At 35.8% G+C, this 16,368-nt stretch overlaps 1 protein-coding gene across 2 annotated transcripts; it reads right to left on the bottom strand.

Annotated features, from left to right (window-relative positions):
- Window positions 1-295: 295 nt before the first annotated feature.
- On the bottom strand, window positions 296-15,949 carry spag1a (sperm associated antigen 1a). 2 transcript variants are annotated; one of them, XM_087786323.1, is made up of 8 exons: window positions 15,571-15,949; window positions 9,561-9,660; window positions 9,337-9,489; window positions 6,717-6,874; window positions 4,277-4,418; window positions 2,086-2,212; window positions 1,875-2,003; window positions 296-805 (listed from the first exon to the last, which is right to left on the bottom strand). In XM_087786323.1, exons 1-8 carry the CDS (start codon window positions 15,902-15,904, stop codon window positions 800-802), a joined length of 1,149 nt encoding a protein of 382 aa, XP_087642449.1. In that variant the 5' UTR covers window positions 15,905-15,949; the 3' UTR covers window positions 296-799. The 2 variants fall into 2 exon arrangements, with proteins under 2 accessions (XP_087642449.1, XP_087642450.1); XM_087786324.1 differs by having other exon boundaries at window positions 296-775.
- Between the last annotated feature and the right edge of the window lie 419 nt (window positions 15,950-16,368).

Raw genomic sequence — 16,368 nt, 5'->3', positions numbered from 1 at the left:
GAACTCTTGGATTGAAGCCTCAACATGAGGAATTGTTTCGATACAGTTTAAACAATTGTAAGTTTTAGGCTTGTTTTTAGCAGATGCTAAAAAGGCTAACATGCTACACAAACAGGAAGTACTCTGGATTAATATCGCGAGCGCTTCCAGTCTACTGTCTACGCTACTGTGTACAGGAAGCGCTCGCAATATTTACCCCAAAAACTTCCTGTCTGTAAACAACAACATGCTACATGTTGAATCTAGTTAAAAAAGAAAAGTATTTTCAGTGAGAATACTCTTTGAAAGGAAGACATTAGATTATTGTTTTTTATTGAATTTTATTATTTAGAAGTGTTTTTCTAATACAGATATCTTTACATTCAAGTTCTTTATTAAGACAAGAAACAAACAACATTCCTGTGAAACGGATGAAAAACAGGCTGCAACAGAGAACGCTCAGCAGTGAGTGCAGAATTCTCCCATCATGCATCACTACAAACATGCATCCCATTCAGAAAGCTCTGGTGAACAGTAGAAATCTCTAAGGCACTCTTCATATCAACGCTGCTGTCGAGAGACGTGAAGCTGCATAGAGGAGGAGGTTTTCTCAGCTCGAGCTGCCATGATGTGAGGGTCCAGTGTTGAGGAGCGTCTGGAGGTGAAGACGCTTCAGGATCAACACCAGCGTCTGTCGTCCACGTCTGACCAGGTCAAGTTCTTCTCCTGATCACACCTGCAGGTCAAGTTCTTCTCCTGATCACACCTGCAGGTCAAGTTCTTCTCCTGATCACACCTGCAGGTCAAGTTCTTCTCCTGATCACACCTGCAGGTCAAGACGTGACAACAGCGTGACTTCAAGGTAAATACAAAGTTACTTTACTGTAACTATTTATAATAATAAATGATCGTCATGTAGGAAAGACTGAACATTTATAAACACATTTAACTAAATACATAAATACATTTGTATGATCATATACACACATGTAACTGTATAAACAATATATATTGTATATATATATATATATATATATATAAATATACATATATATGTATGAACATAGACACAGACACATGCAATAAATATATACATAATATACACACATTTATCCTCAAAACAAATATATATGTATTCAAATTTGTAGATATACACAGGCAAATATAAATGTATAAATAAATACATATATAGGTATCATATTTGTAGATATACATACATATGTATATACAAATGCATATATACATATAGCAATATATACACACATATAATGGCATAAATATACATACATATATACATTCATACATGTACATATATACACACACATATATATATATAAACAAATACATTCATATTCATAAATGTACATGTACACACATAAGAGTATAAACAATATATGTATATATACACATAATGGCATACACATAAATATAAACATTCATATATGTACATATACACACAAACACACACATATAATTATATATATATATATTAATATTCATACATGTACACATATATATAATCACACACATATATATATATGAACATATACACACATATATCTGTGTAAAATGTACAGTTATATGCTTATATATACATATAATAATGCAATAGGTAGATAGATATGTGTGCATAAAAATATTATATATATTACATTAGATAACTGTATAAACAAATACATATTTATGTTCATATATATACATATATATTTAAAAACTTTTTTTTTCTTTTTTTTATTTGACTTTACAAATGAAAAACCTTCTTGATAAAAAACTGATTTGAAAACAATTATACGTAATAAACTATTGAATATCAACATGTTTGTTATATTTAATACTCGGGTCGTTGAGGAGCCAGATCGATCAAACAATAATCCAAGTTCTTGTTCTGGACTCACCGTGACTGACCCGTCCAGCAGGCTCTGTCTCAGCAGGCGCGTCACCTCCTCCAGCTCCTGCTCGGCCTCTCTGACATTGGGGTCGAGCTGCAGGACCTCCTGAAGGTCACCGCTGGCCGACAGGAAGTCCTGCCCGGGGACAGAGCGATTAACGGGTAAGTCAATAATCACATTAACATCCCTCTGTTCCGACCCGTGATCTCGTCCTCACCTGTAAACCTTTGTAAGCCAGCGCTCGTCTGTAGAAGGCTTTCTTGTTGCCCGGCTCCAGCCGGAGCGCCGAGTCGCAGTCCTGCCGGGCCTCCTCGAACCTGCCCAGCCTCAGCAGACATATTGCTCTGGAGGAGTGAGAAGACGTCATGTTGATACAACTAAAAAACAGCAAGAACAAGCTTCTACAGTTGGTTCTGTTTTTGGGCCTATCGGTCACCTTGAACCTGAGATAACACAAGGGATACCACAAACACATTTGTTTTCAAAGTGACCTCTCAACATATAAATATTGTTACCGACGACTGTGAAGAATGTAACTTCCAGATGGAAAAGTAATCAGACCCTTTTTGAATTTTTCCCTTTTTTTTCTTCATTGCAGCCATTCTCTAAAATCATTTTCATTTTTAACATTTTTCTACACTTAGGAAAATGTTGTCACAACATGATCTGGATCTAATCATCCATGCGTTTGTTTCTTCTCGCCTGGACTATTGTAACAGTTTGTTTTCATGTGTGAACAAGAAGGATGTGTCTCGTCTGCAGTTAATACAAAACTCTGCAGCCAGAATTCTGAGCCGCTCTAGTAGAAGAACTCACATTTCTCCGATCCTTAAAACTCTTCACAGGCTGCCAGTTTCTTTCAGGATCATTTTAAAATTCTGGTTCTTACTTTCAGATCTATTCATGGTCAGACCTTCCATCAGTGATCTGATCCAGACTTACACCCAAGCTCGGGCTCTGAGGTCTGTGGATCAGAATCTACTGATGGTTCCTGAACTTCAGGACCAGAGGAGAGAAATCCTTCCAGACTGTTGCTCCTAAGCTTTGGAACCATCTCTGTGTTTGATGATCTACTGACTCCTTCAAGAAACATCTGTGTTTGATGATCTACTGACTCCTTCAAGAAACATCTGTGTTTGATGATCTACTGACTCCTTCAAGAAACATCTGTGTTTGATGATCTACTGTCTCCTTCAAGAAACATCTGTGTTTGATGATCTACTGACTCCTTCAAGAAACATCTGTGTTTGATGATCTACTGACTCCTTCAAGAAACATCTGTGTTTGATGATCTACTGACTCCTTCAAGAAACATCTGTGTTTGATGATCTACTGACTCCTTCTAGAAACATCTGTGTTTGATGATCTACTGACTCCTTCAAGAAACATCTGTGTTTGATGATCTACTGACTCCTTCAAGAAACATCTGAAGACACTTTTATTTGAGCTTTTTCTTGATTCTCTGAGACTCCTGTGTTTGTCTCGTGACCTTTAAAGTATATATTTTATTGAGTATCGTTTGGATTTTTTAAGCGCTTTGTGACCCTGGTCTGGAAAAGTGCTCTACAAATATAAATTACTTACATACGAAGTAAGATTTCCGAAGCCAGGTCTTTGTAATTTTAGCTGAGTGAGCTTAGGGTCATTGTCTTGTTGGAAGGTGAACCTTCGGCCCAGTCTGAGGTCCTGAACACTCTGGGAAAGGTTTTCTATCAGGATATCTCTGTACTTGCTTGGGTTTTTCTTCACCTCTCTCATCAAGGCTCTTCTCCCACGATGGGTCAGATCCGTTTACAACGTCAACGTCACTAAGATGGAGCCGTTTAGTGTAGAAAGTGTCCATCGATTCATACTCAGTTTTGTGGGCGTTTTAGTGACAATCTAGTGCACAGGTGTCAAACTGGTCCAGAGAAGGGCCAAGCCGGTGCAGGTTTTGGATCCAACCAGTCAAGCACATATAGTTGAACCAATCAGGCGTCTGAAGACAGTAATCAATTAATTAACAGTCAGGTGTTGCTTGTTTAAGCCGACGCCTGATTCGTTAGCTCATGTGTGCTTGACTGGTTGGAACAAAAACCTGCACCGTCTCGGCCCTTTTCTGGACCAGTTTGATACCCCTGATCTAGTGTGTATGGAGCACTACATTTCACATACTAAGAATTGAGACACACTTATGCACTAAAATACTAAGTCTAAATACGCAACTAACTAAGTAATTTGAGACACAGCTAAAGAGTGAAAAAGAGGTCTGATTACTTTCCGTACCCACTGTATATGTTGCTACTTGGAGAATAAATTTGACCTAATTTCTTTTGATGTCAAATCGATCCGGGCGTTTGGACTCGTCTACATGACACCACTGAGGTGTTTACAACACGTCATTCGGATCGACGAAGGTAGTGACTCACCTGTTGGTGTAGAGAGAACACTCGTCAGGTTTGATGCTCACACACTCGCTGTATTTCACCAGAGCCTCCTGGAAAAGACCTTTCTTCACCAGGTCGTTTCCTTCCTGTTTCGACAGAGTGAAGCGAGATTCTTTTCTTCTGGCTGTGGAGACACGTTACAAGATGAAGGACACACATTAGTTATCACATGACACACATTAGAAATCACATGACACACATTAATACTCACATGACACACATTAATAATCACATGACACACATTAATACTCACATGACACACATTAATACTCACATGACACACATTAATAATCACATGACACACATTAATAATCACATGACACACATTAGTTATCACATGACACACATTAGAAATCACATGACACACATTAATACTCACATGACACACATTAATAATCACATGACACACATTAATACTCACATGACACACATTAATAATCACATGACACACATTAATAATCACATGACACACATTAATACTCACATGACACACATTAATACTCACATGACACACATTAATAATCACATGACACAGCTTAGTCAATTGTTTTCTAGAAATCAAACAATGAGTGAAAACACTTCGCAGCTAAATGTGGACAAAACTGAAACTCTGGTGATTGCTCCTGATGATAAGGTTCCAGGGTTGAGTCAGTACTTGGGTGACTTAGGTCAGTCTGTCAAACTGAGCCTGAGAAACCTGGGTGTTGTATTTGATAAAGACATGTCTCTAGTTCAACTCTGTAGAAAACTGACCAGAAACTGGAAACTTAGGAAAATGTTGTCACATCATGATCTGGATCTTATAATCCATGCGTTTGTTTCTTCTCGTCTGGACTATTGTAACAGTTTGTTTTCATGTCTTAACAAGAAGGATGTGTCTCGTCTGCAGTTGATTCAGAACTCTGCAGTGAGAATTCTGAGCCGCTCTGGTAGAAGAACTCACATTTCTCCGATCCTTAAAACTCTTCACTGGCTTCCAGTTTCTTTCAGGATCAACTTTAAAATTCTGGTTCATACTTTCAGATCTATTCATGGTCAGACCTTCCATCAGTGATCTGATCCAGACTTACACTCCAGCTCGGGCTCTGAGGTCTGTGGATCAGAATCTACTGATGGTTCCTGAACTTCAGGACCAGAGGAGAGAAATCCTTCCAGACTGTTGCTCCTAAGCTTTGGAACGATCTTCTCTCTCTTTGCTCTTGATGGATCTACTGATTCCTTTAAGAAACATCTTAAGACGTTTCTATTTGTTCAGGCTTTTCCTTGATTTTCTGGAACTCCTGTGTTGTTCTCAGTATTATCTTGATCTTTTAAAATATATACTTTATTGAATATTGTTTTTATTGTTTAAGTGCTTTGTGACCCTGGTCTGGAAAAGCGCTTTACAAATAAAAATTACTTACTTACTTACTTACTTACTTACACACATTAGTTATCACATGACACACATTCAAAATCACATGACACCCATGAATACTCACATGACACACATTTATACTCACATGACACACGTTAATAATCACATGTTAATTATATACAGTATATTTTTTTTGATTATAGTTGAAACTTGTTTGATTTTAGTTGAAACTTGTTTGATTCTAGTTGAAAATTGTTTGATTCTAGTTGAAAATTGTTAGATTATAGTTGAAAATTGTTTGATTATAGTTGAAAATTGTTTGATTATAGTTGAAAATTGTTTGATTATAGTTGAAAATTGTTTGATTATAGATGAAAATGGTTTGATTATAGTTTAAAATTATTTGATTATAGTTGAAAATTGTTTAATTATAGTTGAAACTTGTTTGATTACAGTTGAAACTGTTGAAGTTGAAGTGATGCTGGTAAAAGAAGGGGAGGAGCTTCTGCTCCATGAGAACGATCATGAATGAAGATCATATAATAAAGATATTATGAAGCACAATTATGTTGAGCTGTGGATCCTTGTATGAGCTCAGTCCAGGAAACATGACCAGTATTGTTCCATTACAACTTCACGGATCAACTTTCCTTCTTCATTATTCATGTTCTGTCCACACACACACACACACACACACACACACACACACACACTGACTCCACAACTAACTTTTATCTTTAACAAACGTCTAGTTTCCAACAACCTCCCAGTCAAAGTTACTTGAGTTCGGAGCGGTTGATGAACCGGTTATTAATTATGATGTTTGGGAACAAATAACAAAGTTAATGTTTTATACATACTGTTGTATACATGCGAGTACATGTACATGGAATGTATTTTTTCTTTGATAAGCCATAGTAAAGTTGTAAAAACATTGTTTTCCTATCATGTAAATTAAAATGTATCACGTTGAAGGACAGATCTGCTGAGGGATCAAGTCTCTGGTGATCAAATACATGCTCATGTGTTGTTTTTTCAGTGATGACATGAGAATCTGACTCCGACCTTCGTCCAGCGCGGCCTTGGCAGCTCGAGCCTGGACCACCTCGGCACTGAGCGGCTTGTCTCGGTGTCTCTGCTGGACGGACAGAGGGACGGCCGGGATCACCGGGAGCTTCTCCCTCCACTCAGGACCGTCCTGCTCGATCAGCATCTTCGTGATCCTGAACAAACACATGGTCGTCATCAACATCTCTGGAGAACATTTACCTCTCGAATCAACGTGGACAGTTTCATTTTGGTCACATTTTCTATGGTGTATTACAAGGATTTATTTATTTTTATTATCCTTACAATTCACTGGGGAAGGAGCAAAATGTGTCAATGACTGAAGCAACATTAGGGGAAAACATAATAATAATAATAACAATAATAACAACAATAGCAACAATAATAAAAAAAAACAATAGCAACAATAATAATAATTATAATATCCAGTTGAAACAATAATAATAATAATGATAAACAATTATAACAATAATTACCATAATAAGCAATTCAAACAATAATAATTATAATATCCAATGTAAACAATAATAATAGTAAACAATTAAACAATAATAATAAACAACTAAAACAACAATAATAATTATAATATCCAATTTTTAATAATAAAAAGCAATCAAAAAATAATAACAATAATAATGAACAACTAAAACAATAATAATAATTATAATAAACAATTGAAACAGTAATAATAATAATCTATTCAACTGTATTCAGGAAGTAACAATACATAAATAATTCTAGTACAAATTAATGTGTCTATAATGATCACGTTTCATTAGTCTGAAAACTTTTAAATGATCACATACACTATTAACATAAATGTTGATAAAACATTGTTTACATGATAAACATAAAGTTCACATGAATGATGACTTATTTGGCTTGTTTAAAAATCCTTCTATTCCTTTTTTTGTGCTTTTATTTTGTTGACTTCTGAATAAAAATACAATATTTGAAACCACAGTGTCACAGTGAAGCCACGTTTAACTACATTAATGTTTTTACTAGTGTAACATTCATAATGTCAGGTTTCTGGTTGATGCATGTTTGTGTGTGTGTGTGTGCGTGTGTGTGCGTGCGTGTGTGCGTGCGCGTGTGTGTGTGTTTGAACAGTAGATGCAGTTTGCCTGCAGGTGAGTAAACATTCGATTTTTAAATCTAAATTTGTTTTATGTTAGCAGCATGTTGACCTTCTGTTTGTGTAAACACTGACTGTTCACTCAATTTTCTTTTTTGCTTTAAATTTAGTTCTAGTGTCTAAAGTTAGAGAATTAAGAATGAAGTTCTTGCTTTTCTATAAAGATAAATAATTCATTTTAATTAACAGTAATACCAATTGTAAGTCAATTTATTTCATGGGTATAGATAGTTATAACTATATGTGTCATGTGTCAAACCCTGGATCACATAATAAAGTTATTTTAGCCAATGAATACTAGAGTTTGACGTTGGTGTTATGGAGCACATGTTCCACTTATTTCAGACTAGTATTGTGGTTTTATTTTTTTTTAAAAACACAAATAATTCAAATCCTTCAGACAACTCGCACGAAAAAACAGAGGCAAAGTTTTACGCCAGATTCACGTCACCAAAAGAGGATTTGTTTCTAATTTGGATAATATCCTTCAGGCAGGAAATTAGTTATAAAAGTAAACACGCCGTTGTCATTTGGCTCATAGTAGCTCAGAGTGTAGCAAACTGAGCTACAATTAAAGTTGTTTTTATTCACCAAGACATGGACTTGAATGTTGATTTAAGGATATCATTCTATCTATCCATCCATCCATCCATCCATCCATCCATCTATCTCTCCAGCTCTCCAAGATACAGTAAGTTCCTCATCATGACCATGTTTTGAAAGTATTACTTTATAAAGTTCAATTCAAATCTGGGCGAACGAGAGGTTATGAGAGTCCATTACGACGTAATAATGGCTTCACTCCTCCTCTCGGTCAGCTGTAATCACGCCCTCGCTTTGTTTATACAACGAGTCCCTTGGAGGTGGAGACTTCGGGGATCGATGATGCGGGGTTAAACCTCCCAATCAACCAATAATAGCAGAGTGGGCGTGGTTATAGTCACCGAGATTTAATCTCCAGAAAAACAGAGTGTTTTCAGTGGGCGGGGCTTAAGTACATTTTCTAATGTAAATATTTCAATGAAAAGAGAGTTTTGTACAAACACACACACTTTTAGTTCAAATTTAAAGAAGGCGGCTTAAAAATAAAGAGGAATAAAATGAGTATTTAAACATTTATGATTTTTTATTTTATTTTAGTTTGAATTAAACATCAGTGAAATATAAGTTATATCTTGTTTTTTTTAAACAAATATCAATATATTGTTTTGTAACATAGTCCAAATGTAATATTTAAGACGACTGTATATGCGAGTTTGACACACCTATATATATAATATATATATATATATATATATATAAAAACATTTATGAAGGTTACAGTTTACATTAAAACCGAGACAAGATCAGGTCGAAGAAATCAAATTCTTTGGTCATTTAACAGTACATTGACGACAATATACCGGTATATGACGAACTCAATGTAAATATTTTCTCTCTTATATCACTGTGACTTAAGACCGGATCAACCCGCCTGACCTGTGGACGCTGTCATGAGCCGCCTGCACCCCCGTGTCCATCTGCAGGACGGTTTTATAATCCACGTAAGCCTTCCTGTAGCGCTCCAGCGACTCGTAGGCCATGGCTCGGCGCAACAGAGGCTTCAGCGAGAAGGGCTGGAGCTCCAGCGCCCTGCAGGGAAGGAAGGGGATCGTGACGGTGAACGAGAACGTGGATTGAAACAGTGGAGGCGACGCTCATACTTGGTGCAGTCGTCGATGCAGTCGCTGCTGCTGCCGTCCTTCAGGTAGCAGGCGGCTCTGTTGGAGTAGAGGACGCTCAGATCCTCGTCCGTGTTGACGCCTGTGGCCACAGAGAAGCAAACATGAGACGAACAGCAGTGGTTTCGCCTTCAGGCCTCGAACGACGACAGCGTTTTACAGTAGCTGGTGATGACGCCACAGTGTCGAGCTCACTCACACAAGGGCCCGACATGTGTCAGCAGTCGAGGGCCAAACTAAACGTGTACTTACCTAACAGGAAGTAGAAAATATCAATACACTTATATAACTTTCTTTTTTTTTTTTTAACAATACTGTATCACTATCCAACAGCATTAAATATATAAATGTAGAGAGAGATTTTCAGATCATATTTTACTTTTCTCATACTTAATCATTTATATGTTTTAGTAAAGTGTTTATAAAATATACTTATCCAATTTATTTTAACGCAAATATTCACTGCGTTGTTCTCACTGGTTGACAGTTGCTACTGTCCATCATGATGATGACATCATTCTCTGAACACTGTCATCAGTGAGCAGAGAAGCAGATGGAGCACGAACGCTCCTCCCATGATGCAACACTAATAGACTCAGGGACTCATTCATTCCTCGTGCTATTAGAATTGATAAACTCTTGAGTTTTGGGGGCAGGAGTGAAGTGAAAAGGCGATGTTATTCTATTCTATGTTAATATTATCGTCTGTATTGCTGTGTTCTAATTGGAAAAACTATTACAATAAAGTTCTATCTATCTATCTATCTATCTATCTATCTATCTATCTATCTATCTATCTATCTATCTATCTATCTATCTATCTGTAATCTTTTCTGTGTTATTTAATTTGTATCCTTGTTCTTTATACTTGCACTTTGTCATCCTTGCACTTTGTTCTTCTGTTTACGCTTCGTTCTTTCTATCCATCCATCCATCATCCATCATTTTTATGTTTCCATTAAACCACCAGGCGCTAGATGGCGTCGGTCGTTACGTTCTCCGCAGATAGAGACACAATGAAATCCCGCGAGATCCAGGGGATGATGTGGTGTAAGAAAATATCGATACACCAAATATATGTCAGTGTTTTCCCCCCTATATCAATATTTCAAATAACTTTATCAATAATTTTTAGTTACATTAACGTGAAAATATTCACAGCGTTTGTTCATTTATGTGTTGTGATTCATCGTCCGGCCTCTAGATGGCAGCAGTCGATAGATCCTCCAGAGGTAAAGAAAGAATGAGATTCTGGTGGTGACTGAGGACGAGAGGATACAGTGGACTCCGGCAGCTTTTAAAACTGATGTTTGGATGTATTTCGGTTTGAAAACAAATGAAAGCATTTACGACTACTACTAATATATCATTGTTACTACAGTGTCAAAATATATCGCAGTATATAGGATATATTTGACCCTGTATCATGATAAGTATCGTATCACCAGAATCTTGCCAATACACAACTACTTGTAGGGTTTTCTTTTGTTTATTTATATATGTTTATTCAGTGTTCATGAACATTAATCCACTTAGATTTTAGCCAAACACCTAGCAGGCCACGTAACGTGACTTGGCAGGCCGAATTTGGCCCCCGGGCCTTTTTTTTTACCTTGAATGTGTGTCAACTGAGGTGTAAGTGATGTTTACAAAGCTGACAGAAAAAGCACTTTAGCACTTTTAGCACTTACAACTTGTATTTTTTTTACCAAATTTATCCTCATGAAGAACATACACTTTCACCAACATACTGATACCAGTACTTACGACTACATCTTTACCAAATATATCCTCATGGAGAACATAAAATTTCACTAACATACTGATACCAGTACTTACGACTACATCTTTACCAAATATATCCTCATGGAGAACATACAATTTCACTAACATACTGATACCAGTACTTACGACTACATCTTTACCAAATATATCCTCATGGAGAACATAAAATTTCACCAACATACTGATACCAGTACTTACGACTACATCTTTACCAAATATATCCTCATGAAGAACGCACAATTTCACCAACATACTGATACCAGTACTTACGACTACATCTTTACCAAATATATCCTCATGGAGAACATAAAATTTCACTAACATACTGATACCAGTACTTACGACTACATCTTTACCAAATATATCCTCATGGAGAACATAAAATTTCACCAACATACTGATACCAGTACTTACGACTACATCTTTACCAAATATATCCTCATGGAGAACATAAAATTTCACTAACATACTGATACCAGTACTTACGACTACATCTTTACCAAATATATCCTCATGGAGAACATACAATTTCACAAACATACTAATACCAGTACTTACGACTACATCTTTACCAAATATATCCTTGTGAAGAACATACAATTTCACTAACATACTGATACCAGTACTTACGACTACATCTTTACCAAATATATCCTCATGGAGAACATAAAATTTCACTAACATACTGATACCAGTACTTACGACTACATCTTTACCAAATATATCCTTGTGAATAACATACAATTTCACTAACATACTGATACCAGTACTTACGACTACATCTTTACCAAATATATCCTCATGGAGAACATAAAATTTCACTAACATACTGATACCAGTACTTACGACTACATCTTTACCAAATATATCCTCATGGAGAACATAAAATTTCACCAACATACTGATACCAGTACTTACGACTACATCTTTACCAAATATATCCTCATGGAGAACATAAAATTTCACTAACATACTGATACCAGTACTTACGACTACATCTTTACCAAATATATCCTCATGGAGAACATACAATTTCACAAACATACTAATACCAGTACTTACGACTACATCTTTACCAAATATATCCTTGTGAAGAACATACAATTTCACTAACATACTGATACCAGTACTTACGACTACATCTTTACCAAATATATCCTCATGGAGAACATAAAATTTCACTAACATACTGATACCAGTACTTACGACTACATCTTTACCAAATATATCCTTGTGAATAACATACAATTTCACTAACATACTGATACCAGTACTTACGACTACATCTTTACCAAATATATCCTCATGGAGAACATACAATTTCACAAACATACTAATACCAGTACTTACGACTACATCTTTACCAAATATATCCTTGTGAAGAACATACAATTTCACTAACATACTGATACCAGTACTTACGACTACATCTTTACCAAATATATCCTCATGGAGAACATAAAATTTCACTAACATACTGATACCAGTATTTACGACTACATCTTTACCAAATTTATCCTTGTGAATAACATACAATTTCACTAACATACTGATACCAGTACTTACAACTACATCTTTACCAAATATATCCTCATGGAGAACATACAATTTCACAAACATACTAATACCAGTACTTACGACTACATCTTTACCAAATATATCCTTGTGAATAACATACAATTTCACTAACATACTGATACCAGTACTTACAACTACATCTTTACCAAATATATCCTAATGAAAAACATACAATTTCAGATTATCTTTAGCACATGTTTGTTTTACTTCCTGTTTTTCTTCATAACGGCAAGTGGAAATATTACTGCGTCACTTCGATCTCCATTTTCAACGCATTATTGTGTATTTTTCTTACAACAAGAATCACTATCAGAGGTCTTTAAGGCTCTGATCTAATAACCAAATAAATCCTGTTGTTAATCCTGTTTGGCCAGAGACTTACTTTTGTTTTCTCTGTGAATGAACCGAGTTCTACTTAACTTATTCTCACTTCCTCTATCGAAGGCAGAAGTTGATGCTTAAGATCCTCATCTCACAGAGGGATTACGGATATCGAGAATTATACAGGAATTTCCAAAACGATGAAATTGTACGTTGAAGGACTTTGACGGAAGAGTTTGATGAAGGAGGACAAACACAGATGACTCAATAGATTGACTCATACTTCCTGTTGCGGTTTGGTAAATATACATATTTTTCGGCCTTAAAGCTCGACTGACCTTCTCTTAAAGTCCACCAGGAGAAGTTCAGTAAAACGTGGTCAGATCCAGACTCTATGGTGTTGGATGTGGTGCAGCACAGTGAAGAAGCCCAGTGACTACGTTTGATATTGAACCAGGAAACTTGACAATGTTTCATATGTAGTAACCATTTAAGACTTGCTCTCCAAGTTGCAGTGAGTCCCTCATCATGTTTTCAACTTCAATTACTTTATAAAGTTGCTCTGAAATCGGGGCGAACGAGAGGTTACGAGAGTCCATTATGACGAAATAATGGCTTCATTGATCACAAAATTAAATTTAAGACTCACTGGAGAAGATACCAATACTTTTTGAGATTCTAAACTAACGTGAAAGTCAGTATTACTCATCATGTGTCTATATTTTTAAGACTTTTGACAAATTGTAAACATTTTGATGCCACTTAAGTTTCTATTTGGATCTTCCCGAGGACATGGTCCTGGTGCAGTTCAGCAGGACATGAAGGACAACATCAGAGACACATGAATGGAAAAAAGGAGATAACAATGTTGTCTTAACAACAGCATTAACATGGAAGTGAGATGAATGAGGATAAGGAGGTAAAAATCTAGAAAAAGAAAAGTGTTAATGGTTATATTGCAATTAAATTACTATATATTATATGTACAGACATAATAAGGCAGAATGTATGAGTGTTACATGGATATCTGCTTAGTATATGCATATATATTATACTATATCACATTATACTGTCTAATATAGACAATACAAGACAGAATATATGTTATGTATTGCTATGGGTGCTTTTATGTTATGTATTCTTAATGGATATCTGCGTATAAATGCATATATATTATACTACATCATGGTATACTGTGTAATATAGATAATACGAGAGGAGATACATGTTTTGTATTGCTATGAGTGCTTTTATGTTATGTATTTTTTATGGATATCTGTGTATAAATGCATATATATTATACTATATAATGGTATACTGTGTAATATCGACAATACGAGAGGAAATATGTGTTATGCATGGCTATGAGTGCTTTTATATTATGTATTTTTATGGATATCGGTGTATAAATGCATATATATATTATACTATATCATGATATACTGTGTAATATAGATAATACGAGAGGAGATACATGTTATGTATAGTTATGAGTGCTTTTATGTTATGTATTTTTTATGGATATCGGCGTATAAATGCATATATATTATGCTATATCATGGTATACTGTGTAATATAGATAATTCGAGAGGAGATACATGTTATGTATTGCAGTATATTTATTATGTATTTTTACATAAACAAACTGAAGAATAATTGAAAGGAAAATAAACAAAAGTCGTTTTTTTTACGTCTTCCTTCTCCTTTCTCGATCTATGGTTGTTGTTCTGTTTTCTTTTTATTTCCACTTCTGTCTTTTGTATGCAGTACATAATAAAACATGTTATACATGTTGAAAAATAAAATAAATTCAAAGAATGTTGCTCGTGTTTGGTTTATTTCTGATAGAATTCTACTCCTTCATATTGAATTAAATGACAATAAAAATTCCTTTAACTTGGAGACAATACATTCCGTGGACTTTAAGTGCGTGTTTGAGTCCGTCACGCAGCATTTAAATCATATTTGTGTTATTTTAAATCATATTTGTGTTATTTTAAATGAGATTTGTGTTATTTTAAATGAGATTTGTGTAATTTTAAATCATATTTGTGTTATTTTAAATCATATTTGTGTTATTTTAAATGAGATTTGTGTAATTTTAAATCATATTTGTGTTATTTTAAATCATATTTGTGTTATTTTAAATGAGATTTGTGTAATTTTAAATCATATTTGTGTTATTTTAAATCATATTTGTGTTATTTTAAATTAGATTTGTGTAATTTTAAATCATATTTGTGTTATTTTAAATCATATTTGTATTGACTTCACACATAAGACTACCACTGATCCGCGTCCTCCTCACCTGCCCCAGAACACCCGTCGATGGCCCGGCTGTACTTTTGAATCGCATCCCCGAACTGTCCGTGTTTGAACAAGTGGTTCCCCTCGTTCTTGAGGCGGGCCAGGTGAGGAGGCAGAGATCCGGCAGGAGCGTCCAGGTAACTTGTGTCCTCCTCCGGGCTCGCCTCCTCCGCGGGTCCCCGAGAGCCGTTGCTGAGCCGCTCCTGTGGCCCCGGGTGAGGACTTCCGGTGCTGGTTCGGTCCCTGCTCGTTCTGTTGGTGGTCCCAGAAGTGGATCGGTCCGGTTTCGTCCTCCCTCCCGCGCTCCCCGGGGGCTTCTCCTGAGAGTTCCCCATGAAGGTTGACCCTCCTCCAGCCTCCAGAACACAACAAGACCGCAGCGTCCGTCGCCCGGGATTACTTTAGGACACGCCCACTGCGACGCGTGTTCAACTGCGTCATCACTAAGGGCGGAGAGAGGAACCCCGAACTCAAGGACCCCCTTGTTTGTAAATATAGAGCGAAATAAAAGGATTTAAAAATAAAAGTATTTATTGACTACAAATATGACCATAAATAGATTTTATATATATATATATATATATATATATATATATATATACTGTATAGATTATAATATATATTTAAGTCAAAGATCGACTTCACAACTGACACGTTTCATGTTGAATCTTTATTTAAAATCAACATTAATTGATAAATTCCTGGACATTTTTACAGGTTTACAGCCTTCTTCAAGCAGAGGTGGAACCCCTTCCATTTAATTTTATCAACACTATATAAAGTTTATAAATATTATCTA

Source organism: Callionymus lyra, chromosome 3 (genome assembly GCF_982586985.1).
Source record: "Callionymus lyra chromosome 3, fCalLyr1.hap1.1, whole genome shotgun sequence".
NCBI classification, from domain to species: Eukaryota; Metazoa; Chordata; class Actinopteri; order Syngnathiformes; family Callionymidae; genus Callionymus; species Callionymus lyra.
This window is presented reverse-complemented; position numbering and strand designations above follow the sequence as displayed.